Consider the following 22,417-nt stretch of genomic DNA (forward strand, 5'->3'; position numbering starts at 1 on the left):
AGTGTATTTGCAGTAAAGTTCCTTTGCAAAGCCACCTCTCAAAATTCACTTCTATGAGGAGGCTGAACCAGATGCACAGGGGGAACTCTGTCTACAGTTTGCAAGCTCTCTTGTCCCTGGGGTAAGAGCACAGTCCTGCTGATGGCTGGCTCTTCTGCTTCACCCTTGCCCTGTGCGTCTTTTCCTCTCCTCCCTTGTTTTTACTAGGAGTGATGAGGCTACCCTGTGATAAACAATAAATCAACCCTGCAGCTGATTGATAGATTTCTCGGCATGTTTCTTGCAAGCACTGCCTGGTCGCTTGTGCATTGACTGTGCTTGGGTGGACAAGTCCCATCCCAGATGTCTCCAGCCAGCCAGGAGATACTGACTGGTGAAGGGGCAAATGCCGTACTGGATTTTCCAGGAGCAGAATTTAAAGAAAAAAGAAGTGGGAAAATTGTACTGTTCATGAATCAACAAAGAAGGAGGAAACCTAAGCCAGTTAAAGCAACATTTTAGTTCCAAGAGGCAGTGGTACAAACTGGCCTTAGCAACTAATCAGCCTGGAAATTAAAATGAAATCACTACCAGCAGGAAAAGCAAGTTCCTAATTTTGCTTACTCCAAACCTGATCAGATGAGTGTTTCTGCTCATGCCCTTTGTAAATGTGAACCAGCACTAAGAGGGTTGCCCAAATCAAAGCTTCTGCTCTGACCTGGGGCAGCTTGGGCAAAGCCCTGAGCCCGCCCTTAACCATTTCCAAAGCGAAGCTGCCATTGAACCATCAGCACGCTACTGCTCTTGCAGCAGAGCTCTTCCCCATCCTTACACCAATGTCTGAGAGCAAACCATGGCTGTGGATAAGGGACCTACAGGGTCTGCAGCTTCCTTACGGCTCTGAGCACAAGAAGGGATGTGTCTCTTGCCAGCATCTTGCCTGTCTGCCCTGTTAGCCCAAAAATTATTCAGTTCCTTGTGCTGCGCATCCCTCAGCCAGCCCACCCTGTCCTGGCAATGTGGGGCCCTACTTTCTCATCTCTCTGTCGTATGGGGAGTCACCTCTGTTAACGCACACTGATGATGGGTTTGACCAAGCCTCCTCAGTGCTGGAAAACCATGAGTTTGCCATGTACGGTCCAGGATAAGCCAAGATTATAGCAGGACAGGAGGCTATGGCCAGCTGTGAGACAGCTTCAGGATCAGGCATGCTTCCCTCCGCTCTTGTAATGCTCACAAGCCTTTAATTATGTGGCACAAGCCTTTGATTATGGGGCAAAACCACGTGTGCAGAAGTAGACCTCCAATGCATGACTCTTGGAATGCAGCAGAGATAGCTGAGCTCATGTAAAAAACCTTTCACCCAGCTCCAAAGCCATCATAAACCATCCCTCCCTACCCCAGACCCCCGAGTGAAACCCAGGACTGCCGACCAGCCTCTGCTGTGCTCCACAAAGTGCTGAGTAGGCTGGAGGAGCTGACGTGGCCAATGGGCTCCCCACAGTCAGCAGCAAAGGTGAACACCACTCACCCCAAAGACACGCCATCAAGAGGACAGTCACACTGCTCTTGGTCCTACCACAGGTGGGTTGGTTTCTGCCCCTGGGGTGACTGGATGAAAGATGGAGATCAGCTGGCACCCCCATGTTCGCAGACTGGCTACGGGCTGGAGGTTGCAGTAAACTGTCTTTGTGAGAGATGCCAGCTGAGCCTGGTGTCCCACTGACCAACTAGGAGGGCAGACTGGGATTTCTGAGTGAGCCCTCCTCTTCCGCTGCCCCGCTCCCCACTGGGAGTTTCACCTCCTGTGAAGCTCTGCCAGGAGTTGACCCGCTGCCCCATGGAGCGGCCAGTCTTGTCATCAGCTTGCGAAATGGCGAGCTGTTCCAGGAAAACATGCAGCAAACAAAACACTCTCAACACTCTGGTCTCGTCTCGTACGTGCCATCCCCTGTGGGCACCTCAACTGCTCTGACGCATACTGGTACAAGATATCTGCTTTCAACAGGCTAAATCCGGCCTTTATGCACAGAACTGGGGAAATATAGCTACATTAGCTTCATTAGAAAGTGTCTGGTTGGGGTTTTGGGGGTGAGGGACCATCTGCTGCAAGAGAATAGCTTACTGTAGGCTGGAGATAACTTTACCGTGGAGGGTGGAACCAGCGCCTGCATTGTAGTTGTTTGCCATCAGGTGAGCCTGGACACCATCCATGGTGAGAAAGGGTCTCACACCTGAACAGCTCAGTTGGATTTGGAAAAAACAGGAACTGCCATTTTCTTATCCTACTGTGGCTGCACTTGCAAGACCCCAAGGGTCCCCTTTGGATAAGCAGTTTACTTCCCGATTGCTGTTATGCAGATGATGCTCCAGGCATGTCCCTTGCAAATTGCTCCCCAAGCATGTCCCGAGGTGCTGAGAGGATGGAAGCGTTCGCTGTCCTCCCATCCCTTCATGGCGGCATGCTCAAGTTGCGCAAGGAAAGGACTTGAAGGCAGAGCAGCATGCCACTGGAAAGAATGAGTTTTTCGAAAGGGTCATCAAGTTAACATCACTTGTTTCTCCAAATAGGAGTGTTCAGACAGAGGTGGGTGCTGTGCTGGTGGTACACTGGAGATGGAGATTGCATTGGGCGAGGATGTGACCCCTGACAGAAACAGGGTGGATGGTTCTGCCCATGTCTGTGCAAAAATAAGAAGCAAAACTGGAGCGTGCAATGAGAAGAGGACAGCATGGCGAGGAAGGTCTCAGACTGAGTTTAATCTGTTCAGCAAAACCTGAGAGGGGTAGTAGAGTGAAGAGTAGATTGCTGCCTGTAGGGAGATCAAACAGGAGAAACCCAAACCCCAGCGAGGCATGCAGAGCTAGGGCTGAAGACCAGAAGGAAACAAGAGGTGCCCTAAACAAAAGCAGAAGAATGAGCAGGTGAAAATTAGCCTGGAAATATATCAAAACTCTTATCATAAAAAGCTGAGCAGTTGAGAAAGGTGACTGTATGCGTTTGTACCGAGGCTCAGTGGCCTCAAGGACTTTGTTCCCCTCCTTTGCAAACAACCACGCTGCACCGACTGGCATGGAAATGCTACGAACTCTCATAGCCTGATGCAGCCCTGGGCAAGGACCTTTCTGCTGGGGCTGTTTTCACAGTTTGGATAAACAGCCACTCTTAGAAGTGAGTCATGGGCCTATGTTCCTTCTGCTCCTTTTGAATTTGGGTGTTGTGTCAGCCCAGGTAGTCTGAAACCCCTTCTTGGGACACTGCAGTCCCTGCAGAGCATCTCTGCAGAGTAACCTGTGGCCCCCTCATTCCCTCCCCATGGCACTGGGACGTGGCTCCTCCCAGCTTCACCAAGTGCTGGATTGTTTGAGGCTCAGACCTGACTCCATGGGTTGCTCCATTAGGAAAGTGACCCTTCCTTGCTGGTGGCCAGGACAGTATCTCACCCAGCATTAGCAATTTTGAGTCTTCTGTATCTGAACCCATCATCTACAGTCCCTCTATACCCAAGGAGCCTATTTTTCCACCACTTCACCTTGCCAAATTACTCCATATCTCTGAATCTGTTATCACACTGCATTCTCGTTCTTTTGTGTTCCAGGGTTTTACTGGTATTCGAAAGTGGATTGAATAAATACGAGTGAGAGACTTCTCGCCCTGTTCTGGATAGGCTTTTAAGCGGCCTCCTCATTTTGCAAAGATGGTTGTGTACAGTTCAGGAGAGCACCCGCGCTTGCTTGTGTCTGGATCAGGAAGTAATCCTCAATTCCATGGGAGATTAGGGGGAAAGGTGCGATCCCGCAGGGATTGCGGAGAGGGTGATGGCACCAGGTGCCACTGCAGCTGACTCCGCAGGGAGTTGTAGGGATTATAAGGGGCTATAGGGCTGGGAATAAGAGGAGTCTGTGCAGATGGGTTTAGGATGCTGGACCCTACCCAGGGGACCAGATAGGAGTTATTTTGAGAAGACTCTGCCTGGGGTCTGAGGGACTTTGTGGTGCTGCATGGAGAAACCGGGACACACAGAGGCTCGGTGCAGTGAGCTGGGGGCTATGGGGCACACAGGGCAGGGGTCTCCGCTCTGCCAGAGCGGGGTCCTCTCTGCTTGACCATCGCAGCGACTGCTCTGCTATTCTTGTTCCACAGAATGGGGTCTTCTGGGGTTCTGAGGCAACTTTGTCTTCGACACCAGGAGCACGGCCGCCTAAGCCTCGGATGATGGCTCGGTGTCCTCTGTCTTCTTTAGAAGTGGCTTGTCTGCAAAATGAAGGAGCAGGGTGATGTACAGAAGGGGAGTGCAGCCAGCTCCACAAGCAGCCCAGGCGCACCACGAGTTGTGGTCCTGCTCTTACCTGGGGAGCGTCCAGTCCGTCTTCCACACCTCGTCCACAGGTACAGGACCAACAGGGTCCCACAGAGTATTGCCCCTGTGCCAAGCAGGCCTGCCAGCACCGAGCAGGACTGTGTAAGGTCTACAGGAAGAGTGAAGCTCAGAGGGAGTTGGTTGGATGGCCTGACCCTCTCTGCCCCTCTCACCCTTCTTTTCCACTGCATGTTTCTGGGGACTTGCAACATCCTCCCTCACCGCCCTTTTTTGTTGTTGGGCCTGACTCTCATCAGCAGGAGTGACAGCTCACCCTCTGCTTCCTGAGGGTGGTTGGGCTGATGCAAACAGAGTGTGTCCACCAAGGATGCTCAGCTCTCCATGCCCACCAAGATGCCTTCACACAGTTGGTCCCACTCCACTGCCTTACAGCCACTGTCTTCAGGCACCTCTACCTTGCCCACCTAACATCTCCCAGCAAAAAGGCTTATGGCAACACTTCTGGGATGGAGACAGGAGCCTCCACCATGTGTCTGCACTGGGTTGGCCGCAATGCAGGCAGAGCAGCTGATGGGAGATCCTGGTGCTCACCTTTCTGATCTGCACAGACCACGCCGGCCGCTGAGCCCTGCCTGCACGGCCCCGGACTCATCCCTCTCTGGTGGCACTCCAGGAGCAGCGTCTCGGTGCCCTGGCAGCTCAGCCCCTCCAGCAAAGCATGGCTGTCCCCACGGCTGAACTGGTTTCCAGCAGGTGCCGACTGGGCTGGCCCACAGCCCAGCTGCCTGCAGACCACCCCAGCTTCCAGCAGGCTCCAGCCGCTGCCGCACACTCCGTGCCAGGTCCCGTTGTAGAGCACCTCCACCCGCCCCACACAGGAACTGGGACCATCTTTCACCCGCAGCTGCAAGGGGTTTGTGCCTGCAAAGAAGAGCACAAGGGTTGAGGTGGCCCCTCCAACCTCATATGGTGATGCAAGCTTCTGGATTGTTCCCAAGCATTTTTTTCTGGTGCCCTGATGAAGGCAAGCCACCAGTGCCTCTGACCAAGCTACAGGGCATGGATTGCCTTACTTCATCCTTACAAGAGGCCTTAATAAGCAAGGTCACCGCAGGGCTGGTATCTGTGAGATGAGGTGCATGGGACACCAATGCCCACTTCTCTGGTGGCACTGGACTTCTGTATCTAGGAAAGATGAGCCTGTATTCTTTTTTTTTTTTGTAAGCAAGGCTTTTCCCATCCCAGGATGCTGTCATTGATGAACTAGAGGGACATAGTCTAGATTAAAACAATATGAGTTAGGTGCACAACTCCTGCCTAAGGCAGGGGGGCATTTTTGCTCAATGCTAAGCCAAGTGGCTGGGTGAAAGCCGACTTCTGCTGTGATGATGGGAATGGGGAAGAGTGAGAAGAGAGGAGAAAGCCTGGCACAGTCTTGGTGTAGAAAAGCAGCTCCAGCACCAGTCAAGACCCTCCTTTGATCAACACAAACCATCCTGGCTCACCCGCCCTGGTCTTTGCAGCCTGGTGTTACCTGAGCACACCACGCCTGCATCCTCACTGTGGGCACAGTTGTGCTCTCCCCAGCTGCTCAGTTCACACTCGGTGAGGGCGGACTCAGTCCCCTTGCAGTGAACACCGTCCTGCCAGATGGGATCTTCCCCTGGCCCAAAATGAGCTGAGCCCGGTGCCAACAGCGCCATCCCGCAGCCCAGCTGCCTGCACACGACAGCAGCATCGTGGAGGTCCCAGGTGTCGTCACACACGGTCCCCCACTTGTGATCATGAAAGATCTCGACTCTCCCCAGGCAGTTACTTGAGCCATTCACCAGCCGCAGTGTGTGCTGCCTTGAAGTGTTCACGTCTGTGAAGGGAACAAGGGGCATGTTCATGCCTGACCATCATCCACGGCTCTAGTTGGCCTGTGCAACATGCTAAGCTGTGGGAATATCCGAGCATCTTTCCATGAGTGCAACCTCCAGCTTCCTGGGAAAGGTGCTACACCGACAGCGCTGGCTTGGGATTTTCTTCTCACTGGAGTGGGACCTAGAGCGTGGGGCCTGGAGCCTGGCAAAGGTTTCTGAGGTCAGTAGTGACTATTGGAGGGTCCAGGGGTCAACAGTGCCTATGGGAGGTGGTAGGAGGCATCACCTGATGAATTTGTGTAGTTAGAGCTATCAGAAAGGGGAGAGGTAGGAGATGGGCTTGCTCTTCCTGCACAAAATCATCTTAACAGCATGCTGGGGTCTCACAACCTGCGCTACCACAGGGAAAAGTATTACCTACTGTGGCATTCATACCCTTCTCTCAATTTAATTTAAATTTTTAAAATCAGACTGGGGTAAAGGCACCCATCCCTGGCTACCTGGGATGCAACTGAGCTGCTCCTGCACCCCAGCCCCCACAGTACTTATTCCGACTAACGTGGATCTCCTGAGCACACCACAGCAGCATCTTTCTGGTGGTCACAGCTGTTGGATCCCCACGGCCTGGCTTGGCATTCAGAGAGGGCGGCTTCTGTCCCCGTGCAGTTCACGTTATCCAGCCAGATGCGGCCAGACCCTTGCCCAAAGTGAGCCGAGCCCAGGGCCGAGACAGCCGTTCCGCAGCCCAGCTGCCGGCAGACCACTGCCGCCTCGGCCAGGCTCCAGCCGTTGTCGCACACTGTCCCCCAGTGATGGTGGTGGAGCACCTCCACGCGACCCGCGCAGCGACCGGGGCCGTTCTCCAGGCGGAGATGAGCTGGTGCGTCAGTGGCTGTACCTGCTTGTGATACAAGACACAAGAGGAGCATCAGACCCACTCTTCCCCCAGGGTACTTCTTCTTGCCACCATGGTGAGACCCATGCCAGAGGCTGCTCTGCTGTGTTTTGCACAGTGGGGGCTCCCCTGTCCACAAAGAGCCGTTGAGTATCTAAAATGTGGGGCTGAACATCTCAGGTGTGGGCAAAACTAGCCATGCAATCTCAGAGCCTGTGCCCATTCAACATGAGCATAAGCAAACCATGAACGTCTGCAATCCATTTTTCAGAACTCCTGGGTGGCCCCTTCACATGGCCGTGGCACCGCCACAAAGGGAGACACTTTCTGCAGACCCCCTTTGCCACTGCGCATTCTTCAAAAAGACTTCAGGGCTCCCCCATCCCACCTTTGCACAGCCTGTGGGCTCCTGGTCCCCGTAGCATAGTGGGTTGGGACCTTGCAAGGACCATCTAGCGCCCAGTCCGGTGCTTCCCCTCGCTCCTTGGTGGCCATGCGAGCGCACTTTCTGCATGTTGCCCGAAGGGCACTGTTCCCTTCCTATTATCCCCGCTGCTCCTTACTTTCACAGACCTGTGCGCTAAGGAGTGCCAGCGCGGCATGTTGTTGGAGCTGGGACAAGGGGGACAAGGTCACCCACCCAGGTGTCTGCTGCTCAGCCCTCGGCTGCAGCTGTGAAACCAATCCAAATCCCTGGAGCAGAGCATCCTCCACTGAACTCCTCCACAAGCATGATGTTACCTGTGCACACGACGCTGGCATCTTCTCCATGGTCACAGTTGTGGACACCCCAAGGTCTGGCCAGGCACTCAGACAGGGCAGCTTCGGTCCCACTGCACAGAACGTTGTCCAGCCAAATGGGGCCCGAGCCTCTGCCAAAGTGAGCTCTGCCATAGGCGGAGACCACCATCCCGCAGCCCAGCTGCCGGCACACCACGCTGGCGTCAGGGAAGCTCCAGTCGTCGTCACACACAGTTCCCCACTGGTGGTCATGCATCACTTCCACTCTTCCAGAGCAGCGGTGGGGGCCGTCTACCAGGCGGAGCTCTGCAGGATGGGCGTGGATGGCCGTAGGGCGGCTGGATGAGTCTACAGAGGGCACAAGAGGTGCAGCATGAAAACCTCCTAGCCATCATTTCTGCAGGACTGTTCTGCACTCCACTACTGTTGTTGATTGCACTCAGTGGTCACCAGTGTGTAGTCAACTTGGGCTGGGACAGGGGTGATGCCACGTGGTCCCAGAAACCTGTGATCTTTCCAGATGTGGCTGGGGATCCTGTTGATGCTGGGATGGCAGAAGGAGGAAATCTTTTTTTCCTGGGGTTCATGGGGCACCACATCCTCTTTGCAGGTGGAGGTGACAACCAAGGGGGCTCAGCACACTTGTGTGCCAACGTCTGTTGGGACAATTGTGGCATTGGGTTAATGGTTGGAGTAGACGATCTTTAAGGTCTTTTCCAACCTAGACGATTCTGTGATTCTGTGATTCATTGGTGGTTAACCCAGCATCTACCAGCTGCCATGAGCACCTTGATCAGCCACCAAAGCTCCAAGCTTTTGGAGTCTCACAGTTTGTGGGCATAAAAGAATGCTCTCTAGCTGATTGCAGCTCACCAGAGGCAAGAGCATGGGAACCATCCTGTCTCTCATGTTGGTGACTGGGAGGAGGAATCTGGGCGTGTCCTCCTGGCCGTTCTCTTCCCTGCCTCAGGTTGCACCTCGCAGTGCCTCCTGCAAACCACAATGCGTCTCTAGCCTCACCGGTGCCCCCAGAACAGACAGCCGAAGCAAGGCACGCCTGGTCCTGCTCATCACAGAGGTGTGCGTGATGTGCAAGGGGTCCCTACGCCTCTCCCAGAGGTGGTTCAGCATCTCGGGAAGGTGGAATTAGCACAGATAACGTCTTCAAACCTGCTTCCCAAATTGTTCCCCAGCCTGCAGTTCCTTGTACGGGACAAACCACAGAACTATCCCTTGCTGGGGCCGTGGGTGTTCTGTGCCACAGGAAGCTTTTGGAAAACTGGGGGGCAACACTCCTTGCAAGGGAACTGCTTTGCAGACCATGTGTCATTGTTACCCCCACCCCATAATTTCTGCAGGGCATTACCTGAGCATACCACGCCGGCATCTTCACCGTGGTGGCAGTTGTTCTTTCCCCAGCCCTTCGTCCTGCAGTAAGACAGGGCGACCTCCGTCCCCGTGCAATTGACATCGTCGAGCCAGATGGGACCGATCCCTGCCCTGAAATGCCCGGCCCCAGGGATGGACAAGGCTGTGCCACAGCCCAGCTGCCGGCACACTACGCCGGCATCCTCCATGTCCCAGTGGTCATCACACACTGTTCCCCACTGGTTCTCGTAGAAGACCTCGACCCTGCCGGCGCAGCGGTGTGGGCCATCTGATAGGCGGAGGGGAGCCCGCTGGGAAGCAACTGGGTCTGCAAGAGGGATATGGAGAGGGTCTGGTGCACAAAAGCAGCACCAGGAAAGGCTGTGTCGCCTGCATGAGCTCCCTGGAGCCTCTGCAAACAGTGCCTTATGTGAACCATGGATGTGCTTCTCTTTTGGCTCAAAGACAAACAAACAAACAAAAAATACAAGCCCATGAAAGAAAATGCTCTGCAAACCCCTTTTTGAAATACAGTTATCTTTAAAGGGGCTTCAGTACTTTTTTGCTTAGTATTCCAATCAATAAAGAGGAAAACACTGCCAGCTGGACTGAAAACTCCAGGAGATTGTATGCAGTGAGTAGCGGCCAGCTGTCCGAAGGAAAGGTGGGTCTGTCTGTGTGCAGCCTGGTACTGTAATTAGCGATTCGCATGATGCGATAGGGAGCCTGTGCAGCAGGTTTGCTTATGGCCCCTCACCAAATGGAGCTGCATCTTAGAGGAGGGCATTACATGGACTGAAGCTAGAGCAAGAAAGGTAAACATGAGCATTTAATTGCTGTGGCAATAAGCACTGGAGTGGCCAAGCCACTGTGGGATGCCCAGGTTGGGGTCTGGGTAGAGGCTGCAGCATCCCCTGGGGAAGGGGATACAAAACGGGGCAGGCAGAAGCAGCAAAAAATAAAAAAAGCACCTTGGCATCCCACTTGCAACACAATTGGTCACCTCCTGGAAACGCTTTGTGACTGCAGGGTGCAGAGCAGAATAAATGCTCCTGTTTGCGCTGCAGGGATAAGGACTTTGTGCCCTTTGTAAACAAACTGGCCAGCCCTGAAGAGGTGGCCAACACAAATAAGCAATTTCTGGTCTTGACTGTCACTGGTTGGTGAGGCTCCAAGCATTTCCCAACCCCTCTGTGCAAGGGCAGCAGTGCAGAGGCCAGGCTAATTACCTGGCTAACAAGGTCTCCTTCCCCATCCGCTGCTTTCTCTTCCTTTTTAAAGGCTGGTGGATCAAAGGAAGCTTTTCCCTATCCATCTGCAAGCCCAGTCCCCCCAGATTCCTGCAGATCACCAACCCCCTCTTTCTCCTAGGATGCTCCTTCCCCCACGCAAGAGCCACTCACCACAAAGGCACGCCAGGTAGAGGAGGAGCCCTGCTCCAGTGAAGGCAGCCAGGTTGCTGTGCAGGGACAGGAAACAGCGTCCCCAGAACCCCATTCCCATCACAAATGCCTTAGGATGGGTGACCATCCCCATGCAAGCTGCAAGCTGATCTAGGTGCCGTGGGTGGCAAGAGCAGGTTTGAACCCTCCTCCGCAGCGACGTGCCCTGAGTTTTCCCAGCACTCAACCCTCCTCCAGCACTGACCCCTCCTCCCTGCTGTCCCCAGGATTTTGCCCTCTGGTTTTAAGTGGTTTAAGTGCCCACCCCCCAGCACCTGAGCCATGTTTGCTAGCAGGTTTCCCCAGTTCCCAGCTGCATCTGCCCCATTTCATCCCAACCTCCCCCAGCCAGCTCTGGGCTCTGGATCCGGCAGCAGGAGGGTTTGCAATGCTCCTCATGGAGGTTTACACCCTCAGGAAAAGCCGAGTCTCATCTCACAGGTATCCAGAGGTGAATCCCCGCTATACAGAGACACCCCCAGAGTGCTTGCAGAGGGCAAGAAGCCTCCTTTCCCCTGACAAAATAAGGAGTTTTGAGAGGTTGTGTACACTGAATAGCATGCTCTGCCTGGACTGTACCAAAGTCATGTCACTGAAGCCATCGCGCATATGAACGCACAGCCTGTACTCTGGGAGTATCACCTAGTATAAAGAATAAGAGGATGGTGGTCCAGAAACCGCTGTAGCCACTGAGATTAAGCTGCAAATACACTCAGGTTTCAGGCACCCCCCTGTTGTGTTGATTCTCATCCTTAGTTTAAGGGAATTTGGGGAATTTACAGACCAATCTGATGTGGGTGATGGTTTAGCACAAACTCCCAGGTTTGTACTAAACATTCTGTTGTGGTTTAAACCCAGTCAGCAGCCAAACACACAGCTGGAGGGGTAAAGGTTAGGGAGACTCGTAGATTGAGATAAAAACAATTTGATTGAAATGAAATAAAATAATAATGATACTAATAATAGTAACAATAGAATATACAGATGAGTGATGCATGATGCGATTGCGCACCACCCACTGACCAATACCCGGCCCGGTCCCAGCTAGCAATCCCAGAGAAGGGAAAATCCCAAAACTGCAATCCAGTTTCCTGGCCAACCCTCCTCTATGCACTGAGCATGATGTTATATGATGTGGAATATTTCATTGGCTAATTTGTGTCTGGTGCTCTAGCTCTGCTCCCTCCCAGCTTCTTGTACACCTGTGCACAGGCAGACCACGAGAAGTTGGAAATTCCTTGATTTCTTAGCAACAGCTGAAAACATAATTGGTTTATCAACGTTCTTCTGATACCAAATCCCATACTGAATCAAAACCACAGGACTATTCTAGCTCTTAAGAAGGAAAATTAGCTCTATCTCAGCCAAAACCAGGACATGTCCCTATGCTCCAATTATAATTCAGGTTTTCAGTGAATATTGTCACCTGCAAGCAGTGGGATGGAGTGTAACGGGGCCCTGTGGGTTTTTGCATCCCGAGGCTGGGGTTGGAGGCAAGGAGCCTGTCCAGACCCTGGGGCTGGTGCAAGGAGAGCAGAGCATCACTGAGCCCTGGGGCCAGGACACTGGGGCCAGGACAAATCAGAGATGATGGAGCTGGGCATGGTCATGTCTGGCAGAGGGAGCAAAGAGGGGAGCTCAGCACCTCCCGAAGCCTCAGCCAAGGACTGTGCAGCCCCTTTCCCTTCTCAGCTCCTGGCCAGGGAGGAAGGTAACCCATCCTCCACAGGCGAGTCCTTGCCTCAAACTCCCACCCTGGGCAGTTCCTGGTCCCACACAGTCCACATTGCTCCGCTGGATACAGCCCGGCCCCTATATAAAATTCTTACTGCCTTGCAGTGGAAGATGACAATTAATTTTCAACCTTTTGTAGCTGCAAAGTTTAAGCCTTTCCTAACAAGAGCTCCCCCATCTTCTCAGTTCTCTGCTGTCACTGTGGGAGGCTCATGCCGAGAAGAGGAGACCCAATAGCTTCCCTGCCTGCCTCCAGCTCCCTGTAGTCTGAATGTCATTTTAGGGGCTGCAGGAAGGTTTGTCACCCCCCCTGGTAGTTAAGGTGCAGCTCTTGGGATGACACAGCATGGAGGCACAACATCTTGCCACCATGATTTCCTTGCATAGCTACTAGTAGCCTTCAGCCTGGAAACTTGAGCCTGGATGGTCCAACATCTCCTTGTGAAGCCATGTAAGCACCATGCAAGAACTGCGAAGCAAAAAAAGCAGAGTGAGGTTGTACCCCTGCAGGCTTGCATATAATGGGCTGGGTTGTGAAGTATTGCAAGGTGTGGAATGCATGATGGAAAAGTGGAAATCACTGATGCCCAGGGTAAACAAGTAATTTTGGGCTAGTAAGACAGTACACAGAGGGCAAAAAAGACCCCCCTCAAACCATGCTCCACTTCCAGCATTTCTATCCCAGCAGCTGCATTTTGAAACCCAACCCTCACTGCATTTGTTGAGAGCAAGTGGAAAGGGGGGGGGAATTGTGTGTCCATAGTCTCAGTGGTGGAAGGGTGCAAGAGCTTTGCAGGCATCACAGCTTGGACAGTCTTGGACTGCAAGCCATGCCGACATCCCTCATGGACCCATTTTTAAGGGTTCTGTGAGCAGAGACATGCAAGCAAGTTTGGGGTTGAGGGATGCCCATTTTGACCAAGAGATCATTGTATAACTTACTTACCTTTAACTCCTAAGAGTTAAAGATAAGTTGTACAGCATTTCCTGCTGGGTCTGAGACGTGTTTGATCCAACCCAGCCAGGAGGTGAGGTCAACATGCAAACCAGACCACTTCTGATGGTCTGCAGCCTCCAAGCATCTAGACCTCATCTTAAGCATGTTCCCTTTAGCATCTGCTTTTAGATGCATTATTCATGTTTTTGCCTAATTTCTCTTTGCTGATCAGCTGACAGATCAGCCCCCACAACCCTCCCTGGGGCAGCAGCTTCCAGAGGCTCCCAGCCTTTCGTGCATCCTCTGGACCCACTCTAGTTGTAGTACACCCTTTCTGAGATGTGGTGACCAGCACTACACACACTACAAAAGGCGTGGAAGAATCATGACTGTATAGTGCAGTAAAATTATACCCCCTGGTTTGTCTTGTCCTCAGTGGTCTTCCTAGGGTATGCAAGGTTTTGTTGAGTTTATTTTGGCTGCTGCAGCACACATAGATATTGATTTTGAAGAACTCATTTGCAGCTGCCTGCTGGAGAAGGTCAACAGACAAAGCCAGACATGGTTGCACCGTGAATTTCCTTGCATTGCATTTCACAGATATGCAGCTAGATGGCAGAAAATTACTTCATTATTCGAAGGCAAGCAGTTGGAAACACTAGCCTGTGACTGCCTCGCAGTCTCCAAACTTGCTTGCACCTTCCAGGGAGAACAAAGAGATCATGTATGAGCTGAGCATCGTGACCTGTTCTCTGCAAGGGGTGGATGCAAGATGGGAGGAGCAATCAGAGTCTTCTTGTGTGGCTTGTTCTTCTCTGCTGCCTTCTCCCAGTGACTGTCACAGTAGCCCAGCACAGATACCTGCACTTCAGCACTCCGAGTCTTTGCAAATGACTGCCAGCATCTCCGTGGTTCAGCCCACCACGGCTGATGCAAAGCAGACTCATCTTGTGTTACCCCTTGGCCTTCTCATCTCAGCATCTTCTGCTGATATGAAGCATCCAAAATCTCTCATCCTCCCCTTCGACAATGAATTAATTGGCTGCAAACTCTGTCTAGATAAAGGTAAGGAAGGGATCCCAGGGAATAACCTGAGCTGGGGAGAATCCATCAGTCATAACAGGGATGGAGGCAGCTCACAGCTTGACATGTTTTTGTATAAAGGGATCCACGCTAGAGCCCCTGAGGATCCTTGGGGTTCTGGATCTAGCACAGGCAGCCAAGCAGCCCCAGCTGCTCTTGCAGACCCTCCAGGGGCAGAGTCCAGCCCCACCAGGACTGGGAGTGGGGGGAGATGTAAGCTGCGCTCAGCGTCATGGCCGTGACTGGGGAGTAGGGGAGGACGATACAAAGCAAACTGCTACCTGCCCAGACACGGATCCCCCACCCTTCATCTACCCACCCTTTGGTGTCCTCCGTACTGAACCTCCACCAAGGGCCTCCCTCAGGAGACCCCTCCCAGGGGATCATCACTGCCACGATACTCAGGAGGCACAAAATTGGACATCCCATGGAGAAGTATCTCTGTTAGCAATGGCCATTGCCTTATTTATCACCTCCCGGAGAAGTCAGCGTGGCTGATGGGTCAGAAGCGTCAGTGTCCTGGGACAGCAGGGCATGGACTGGAGTCACCCCCAGGGCCCATTTGCAGAGGGCTCTGAAAGGAATTGCAGGTACAGGCTGGAAAATGTGTGTAGGATCAGCACACTGCAACCTTGGATGTTTTGGAGACCTGTGTGTGGGTGGCAATTCCTTTTTGCAAGGTGCCATAATGTTCCTCGGTGCCATTAGACACATGCACTCAGTCACCCAGATCCCATTTCTACCCTTAAAAAGAGCTTTACCCCACTTCTAACCTTTTCTTGCCACCTCCATGGGCTTTAAACACAACCTGAAGGATGGGCAGGTTGTAGTCAGTGCCCAAGGAGATGTCGGGTGGTGGGTGGACTGCCTGTCCCACCACAACAGTGGCTGGATCTCCTGTCTCACCACCCAGCCCTCTGCAAAGAGCCAACCAAGCACCCCTGGTCGAATATGCAGGTTACATCAAACTGAGCCAACACAGGGATATGTTCAGAACGGCTCATCTGCGGGGCCGATGAAGGAGTGGGAGGCTCTGCAGCAGCCGGAGATGACCACCCATCCATGCAAGGGAGGACCCTGGAGACGAACTTCTCTAAACCATTCCAGGAAAAGGCTGAAAAGGAAACTGTTTCCTAGGCAGGGCATAACTCTGGGCCACAGCTTCAGAAATGAGAAGAAAGAAAAGCTAACTTTGCAAAGCCTGCTGCGGTATCTCTGTTACACTCATTAGGGACATTAAGGGAATGACTGTTACCCTGGGCAGTTAGGGGTCACCACAGGATGTCCTTGTGGCCTGAGGCAGAACTGCTCATTCTGATGTGTTTTCATCTCTAAGTGCCTGAAATAAGGTGTGCTGCAGCTGACAAAGGGGTGTTCCTGCAGCACAGAGGGGACCATGCATTGTATAACCCAGGTCATGGCGCCAGGACTTGGGTGCCTGGTGGTACAAGACTTGCTGAGATAGCTTTGGGAGACTGCATAAGGGGTGAAGGGTCCAGCCCTGCTGCAGTCCTTACCCCCCCCCAGAAGCATCTAGGAGTGCATCTAGGGGTGTCGTGGGGCTCTCAAACCCAGGGAGAAACATAAAGCTGGTGTTACAGCCGTAGCCGTGAGAAGTGGAAACACAGTGTAGAGGACAAGCATGGGGTGGTAAGAGAGATGGGGCACAACAGAAAGCCCAAGGCTATCAGCAGCTCAGTGAATGTCAGCTTGCAGGCCTGGATCTGGACAAAAATAATTTTAGAGGTAACAAAGAAAATGTACGCAATGTGGAGCAAAGTGCCATATCTAGTTGGTTTGGGTGCAATATTGCTTTGCCAGCAGATAAGGGAAGAGCAGAGTGTGATGCTATGTCAGAAAACATGTGAATCTGAAAATGGAAGGCGATTAGGAAGAAGAAATCCCATCAACATCACCCTCTTCCCAGGAAAAAGCTTGGACCTCCAATCACCCACTGCTAAGACCCCTTGCATGAGGAAGACTGTTGCCATTGACCTTCAGGTTGAGGGAACAGTAGAAAACTGAGCATAGGACCTAGAAAAGTGGCAAAAACTAGGGACTGTGTGCCCTGGGCAACTCCTTTTTAGTGCAACAGAGCCCAGGACCAACCCTCATCCATGCAGGTATTAACAGAAAATTCCCAACATCAACAACTAGACAATGAAATGTTCATTCAAGGCTTACTACGGGTTTAACACCAAGAGTCACTACTCAGGGAAGTGCTTCCACAAGCCTTAAACACTCCTCTGTACATATCACAGCCATAGACTTGGGCACCGTCTTGTCTGGCCTTAGTTTGCAAGTGTCCTGCACACCGTAGGATCAACTTGGTAGTTCTCCCAGCTTTGTGCCTGTTCAGGCTCCTCATGTACTCCTCGCTTCCCTTGGCAGATGTTGGCCACCCATGGTGCAAGCCATCTTCTGTTTTCCATCGTGGCTTATCCTCTCAGACCATTCCAAGCCTTCATCTAGGTCCCTGTGATGCAGCATGCACCCCGCTTCCTCTCTTCCCCTGCCTTGCAGATGTTCATGCCTTTACCCCGCTGCAGCCACCGTATCTATCACATCACTCAGCCTATTTCCTCCTGGCCCTTTGTAAGCAGGACTGTCCCGGACACGCGGCAGGGTGCTCGCACAGGGTCCTGCTTGGCTGCTCATACCACTTGGGTTGGCGTGAGGCACGGTGGTACCCAGTGCTTATTTCTATGACCAGAGCTTGTTAAACCTGCTGCCAGTGTCCCTCTGCACGGCTGACTCACCCCTCCATGCCCTCCAAACCCTTCACAAGACCCTGTTCTCTGAGAGGCCCCAGGAGACCAACGTCAAGGACACAAGGCACAGGAGCGTGTTTGGGAACACAGCAGATAGATCAGCGAGATCCAGTTGCCCCCATATGGCTGCATCTAGTGAGCTGTAGGTCCTTTGTCACACTTGCCAGTCCCATATCAATGTCCTAGAACTAGGGCTTCTTGGATGGCTCTAAAAATCTGTGTGAGGCCTAAACTGAGCTCTCAGGGGAAGTTTGCAAAACTTTCAACTTAACCACTGTGGGGAAACAAGCCTCTGGCATATACTTTGGGGTAACCTTTTCAGCCTCTACTGACTAGTTATAAAAAAATAAAAAACCCTCCAAGAGTAAAACATCGCTCAAGTCTTAGAGAATTTTTTTATTTTCACAGATACACAAAAAAAAGTGAAGAAAAATTTGAAAAAACCCAAAATTTTAAATTTCTGCGTCTCGAATATCTTGTGTGCAGATCGCTGGTGCCACACGCTGCGTGTCACGCCTTGTATCGCTCTGGGTATCTGACTGGGGTGGGAATGGAGCTGGGCGGTGGGTCCAGTGACCGAGTTCTGCAGAGACGAGGGGGTCCAGGCCCTTGGTGAAAGACCTGTGTGCTGAGATTGGAACGGCATCACTGGAGTTTTAGGTTGGGGCTGGTCACAGACTGCTGAGCTCCCCTGTGGTTGGCATCCCCAGCAGAAGGCACCTTGGCTGCTGCTTGCTCTTCTCCAATGTCGAGATGGATGTGTCAGAGACAACCAGCTCCCCCATGCGCACAAAACCTGCAGAGGGTGGTGATTCAGTCGATGGTTTTCTCCACACACGGCTCAAATCTCTTTGGCCTCGCCAGCAATGGTGGCAGCACAGGGCATACCAGCACTGCCCCTGCCAGCACTCAGGGACGAAGCCCGCTTTGGAGAAGCCACCCTTGATCCAGCACATGGACCACACACAGCACCCTTCATCAGCGTGACGGACGTCCAACACGACAACATGGAGATGTTTAACACAGGTAACCCTGCTTTGCAAGAGTCTCCACCACAGCCCTAAAACTGCAGGAACAGACACAATTTCTGGTCTTTTTTCCCCCCTCAGGCTAAAAGTGGAACATCCCATGCCAACAGGGAGCTAGGAACCCATAGAGCCATACTCTGCTCAGCACTCCTGTCTGAGGTACAGGCAGCGCAGGCAGCAGAGGAAAATGCAGGCAGTGTTTGAGGAGGCTTCAAGGGCTGTCCCACCTCCCAGTGTGTCTGTAATCAGCAGGGAAGATGGTGTCAAAGCAAAAGTGGAAGAGTGGAAAGAAAGAGGAAGGACAAAGGGATGGAGAGAGGAGTTCAAACCAGAAAAGGAAGTTGCTTTCAACATAAGCCACAGTGAAGAAGAACCTTCTGCCCCAACTCTGCTGACATAAATGCTTTGAAAAAAACTGATTTCCAACTACGCACTTCTGCAAACTCCGTCCCCCCTTCACTCACAGCAGAGCTCACCTCTGGTACAGAAAAGCCCTGCAGACCAGCATCAAGACTGGAGGGATGATCGAGACCAGTAATAGGAGCAGCAGCAGAGGCTGTGGAGCTCCGAGGGTAATGGAGCCTGTGGGAAGAAAGCAAACATCTTTTCGTCCAGAGCTAATTCAGGAGATTTCACTCCTCAAAGAAGTCTGGGTGACCAGTTAAGAAGAGGTGCCTGCAGGATGTACCACTCATGTGGTACTCTCCCCAGGGAGACCGCATCTGAGTGGCTCCCAAGCAAGCGCATCCAGTCCTGGATAACTCACTGGATGCAGACATCCTTCTTAGAAGGACATGGAGACACTCCCTGTTCCCAACGGCCTTGAGGGGACCACAGACGCCTTGAGGTTTGTCCAAAGTTAGATGGGAAGAGAAGGGCAATCCAGCTGAGCAAAGCACTTATTTTCTGTAAGCACACATCCTGCTTCCTCAGAGCAGGCTGACCCATGCACATCAACACCCTGATATTTCCTTCCCAACGCAAGGCAAGTAAATACCATTCCTCCTCGGTTTTTGGCCATTCAAGCTCCATAGCCCATCGTCAGTGCTACTGAAATGACAGCGACACACTCGGTGCACTTGGTTTCTACACCTTTCCCACTTTTCACTGCTGATTCCTAATGTGCTGTGCAACTCTATCACCATAAAAATTTCCCCCCCTCTTTGTGGTGTGAACCTCCTAGAAGATACTGGCACTTTTGGGGGAGTCTCAAACCTTCTGCAGCCATCAGCTGGAGGAGAGCTGCTTGTTGCAGCTGTGCTTGGCAGGTCTGCATCTACCCTACTTGCAGAAGAACTCATAAAACCATGGGCATTGCTCTACACACATACAGACCTTAAATCATGAAACCATGGGTGTTGGTCCACACATGTACCTTACAAATTTGCATCAACCACAATCAAAACCACCCAGAAAGGAAGAGGAGTGGCAGCCCTCTGGCATGCCACATCCCAAAACACAATGTGCAACCAGCACCGGGGAGCAGGGAACGCGAGGGGAAACACAAGAGCACTCACCACACAGCCCTGCTAGGACAAGGAGGATCTCTGCAGCCCTAAAGCCAACATAGGTGGATGATAGTTTGTCATCCACAGTGTGCCCAGCTTACAGCAAAGGGCTTTTGGAGAAGCTGTTCCCAGCCTGGCAGGGGACTGGGAAGAGGTAGTCTTGGCAGAGGCTGAGGTCAGGTCCACCACCCCCAGCTGGAAAAGAAATACGACGAAGACCTGATGAAGGCAGCTGGGCAAGGACACTTTCCACTCTGCTCCATCCCCCAGCTCCTCAGTGGCTCTTGCATCACATGGAGTCCAGCGGGTGAAGGGGAACTGAATCCTCTGCTTTCAGCTTGATCCTTGGTGACCAGCAAGGATCTGGCCACAGCTGCTGTGGGTGACACTCCATGGGTCCATGGCACAAGATGCCATCAGAGGGGGGAAGAAGAAGGCCAGGGGAATTGCAGGGCTTGGTTGTAGGGTCTTAGCTTTGCCCCAGCGAGTGTGTCTGCTCACACATGATGCGGACTCCATAGTCGACAGACAAGAAAATGGATGAAATCAAGTGGCCCATCGCCTTGATGAGGAAAAGACTCAGGTCTGGCCCCACCGAGGGAGGGAGACCAGCAGATCAGGCATGGGCACCAGCATGGCAGCCCTTCAGGAGCAGCTCAGAGGCTTGGGACAGGCAGTAGGTGCTCTTGGTGGGTAAGGAGAGCAGCCTCTTCCAATTTCAGCTACTATTTCATTGAAATCTGAAGCAGGAATTCAACTCAAACCTGCTGAGGCCATCTGCAAGGGGTCCTTTTCTCCATCCCCATGAGCCAATGTGCGCAGTGAGGCTGCAGACATGGCCATGGGACCCCGACTTGCAGCAGGTCAGCTAAGGATCTCCCAGTTATTAACTGCCGAGCAGAGGATGCCAGACACCATGTCTTCCTGCATAGCTTGTTCTCCTTTTTTGCTTGGCTTAAATTGCCTCTTGCTTTCTCTTTGGCTCACCCAGGTCTGGGATGGGGTCTCTATGGTTGACCCGAGGACTACAACTGAGTCTCATCAGTCAAAAATGGCTGGGGCAGGCATCAGCTTGGGGTTGCTTTTAGGATTTAACCTCAGGAACAAACCTTGGGTTCACCACAATGAAGCTCTGACTGAGGTATGAATTCAGTTTTGGGCTTTGCTGAAGGTGAGCTGGAGGTCACAGCCAACCGATGGAGACTGGTGCTGGTTGCTTGGTATCAACCACTCCCAGAAGTGCTTGCTTCATGACAAATGTCTGGAGACACCTGAAAATGGAGAGTGGAAGGCAAAGCAAGCTCCTTTTGCCAATTATGTCTATTCCCCTGGTTGTTAAAATAAAATAAGGTTGAATAAGGTAGAAAGGGCCAACAAGGTATGAAGAAGTGAAACCATAACTTGCTGTACCCACTTTACCTGGGTTTTAAACCTCTTCCGCACTGCCCCTCTGCATGGGGCACTGATCTTAGATGAGCCTCTCTTGCAAACCGTTGCACCAAGAACAGCAGTCAGTTAGAGACAGGGAACACCTTGTGGGGAAGGGAAAGGGCTTGTCTGATGCCTCTGTTACGCGGAGAAGCCTCCTGCTCCAGGGAAGGTGGCACTGGGAGTCACAGAAGCAAGGTTTCAGCTGGCCCACTGAATCAGCTGGTGCAGCCAATGCACCTGCACACAGGCTGGGAAACTTGCATTGGAGCATTGCCAGCAGCACTGCAGGCCGGGAGGGTGTTCTGCATCCCACGCAAGGTCCCCAAGAGTGCAGAGGGTGTGGACAGAGGTGGCTGGAGGGCAGCGACACCTGGCACGCTCCCCATGCACAGGGAAGGTGAGCAGAAGCATGGTCTGACCCTAGCAAGCAAGAGGTGGCAACAATGGGGGGAAAAAGGGGAGGATGGGGGGGCCATAAGCAAGAGATGAGAGGGGGGGATATAAGGGGGAGGCAACAAGGGGACCCCCACCCTCTTTCTTATGACAAGCCCCTCCCAAGGAACATGGCAGAGGTAGTCCTCAAGTTGGGGGGAAGCAGCAGGGACCCCGCAGGCACCCTCACCAGGGTGGCTGCTGTTCCCCTCCGGGGGCTCCTGTCCTGCGCCCCATCACTGTGTCCTCAGTGTCATGGCCTGGGGAGTAGGTGGCCTGCAGGAGAGGGAGCATAACTCGGGGGGGCTTGGGGACAGGGAGATGGGGGACAAGGGAGACAGGGATCCCACCTGTTCCTGTCACCACCCCACATCTCAGTGGCACCAGGTCTGCTGGGAGGTCATGGGGGACCCCCCAGTCACTCCTAGTCCCCCATTTTCCACCAACCCACCTGTCTCCCATAGTGCATCAGCTGCCGCAACACCTTCTGAGTCCCCCTCTTTCTCCCAGCTCCCCCAACCCTCCCTGAGCCACAAATCCCCCAGCTCCGCCCGAGACCCTGCCCCCCCAGCTCCCCAACCCTCTTGAGCCGCCCCAACCCCTCAGACCCCAAATCCCCATCAGATCCCCCAAACTCCTGCCCTCCCCCTCCAGCTCCCTCAACCGCTCTGAGCGCCCCCGAGCCCTCTGAGGTCCCCAACTCCCCGAATCCCCATCAGCCTCCAACCTCCTGCCTCCCAGTTCCCCCAACCCCTCCCAACTCTCCAAGTCTCCATCAACCTCCCGCAACCTCCTGTCCCCCACGGAGCCCACGCCCGCCCAACCCCCTGAGGTCCCCGATCCCTCAAAGTCTTTGGACCCCCAACGCCCCGAGGCCCCCA

The 22,417-nt window shown here is 52.9% G+C and overlaps 2 protein-coding genes across 2 annotated transcripts in view; both read right to left on the minus strand.

Annotated features, from left to right (window-relative positions):
- The window catches only part of LOC113490633 (deleted in malignant brain tumors 1 protein-like), a 34,432-nt gene extending 32,807 nt beyond the window's left edge, over positions 1-1,625 (minus strand). The window contains exon 1 of the mRNA XM_026867169.1: positions 1,511-1,625. Within this exon, the coding sequence (XP_026722970.1) occupies positions 1,511-1,625 (115 nt within the window). The remainder of the gene's footprint in view (positions 1-1,510) is intronic.
- Positions 1,626-3,298: 1,673 nt separating this feature from the next.
- On the minus strand, positions 3,299-10,667 carry LOC113490625 (deleted in malignant brain tumors 1 protein-like). The gene is made up of 8 exons (XM_026867154.1): positions 10,574-10,667; positions 9,169-9,498; positions 7,803-8,150; positions 6,726-7,067; positions 5,836-6,165; positions 4,893-5,222; positions 4,330-4,449; positions 3,299-4,234 (listed from the first exon to the last, which is right to left on the minus strand). The coding sequence occupies exons 1-8, from the start codon at positions 10,665-10,667 to the stop codon at positions 4,182-4,184; spliced, it is 1,947 nt and encodes a 648-aa protein (XP_026722955.1). The 3' UTR covers positions 3,299-4,181.
- Between the last annotated feature and the right edge of the window lie 11,750 nt (positions 10,668-22,417).

Source organism: Athene cunicularia, unplaced genomic scaffold (assembly GCF_003259725.1).
Source record: "Athene cunicularia isolate RWA unplaced genomic scaffold, athCun1 SCF_19, whole genome shotgun sequence".
Classification (NCBI taxonomy): Eukaryota; Metazoa; Chordata; class Aves; order Strigiformes; family Strigidae; genus Athene; species Athene cunicularia.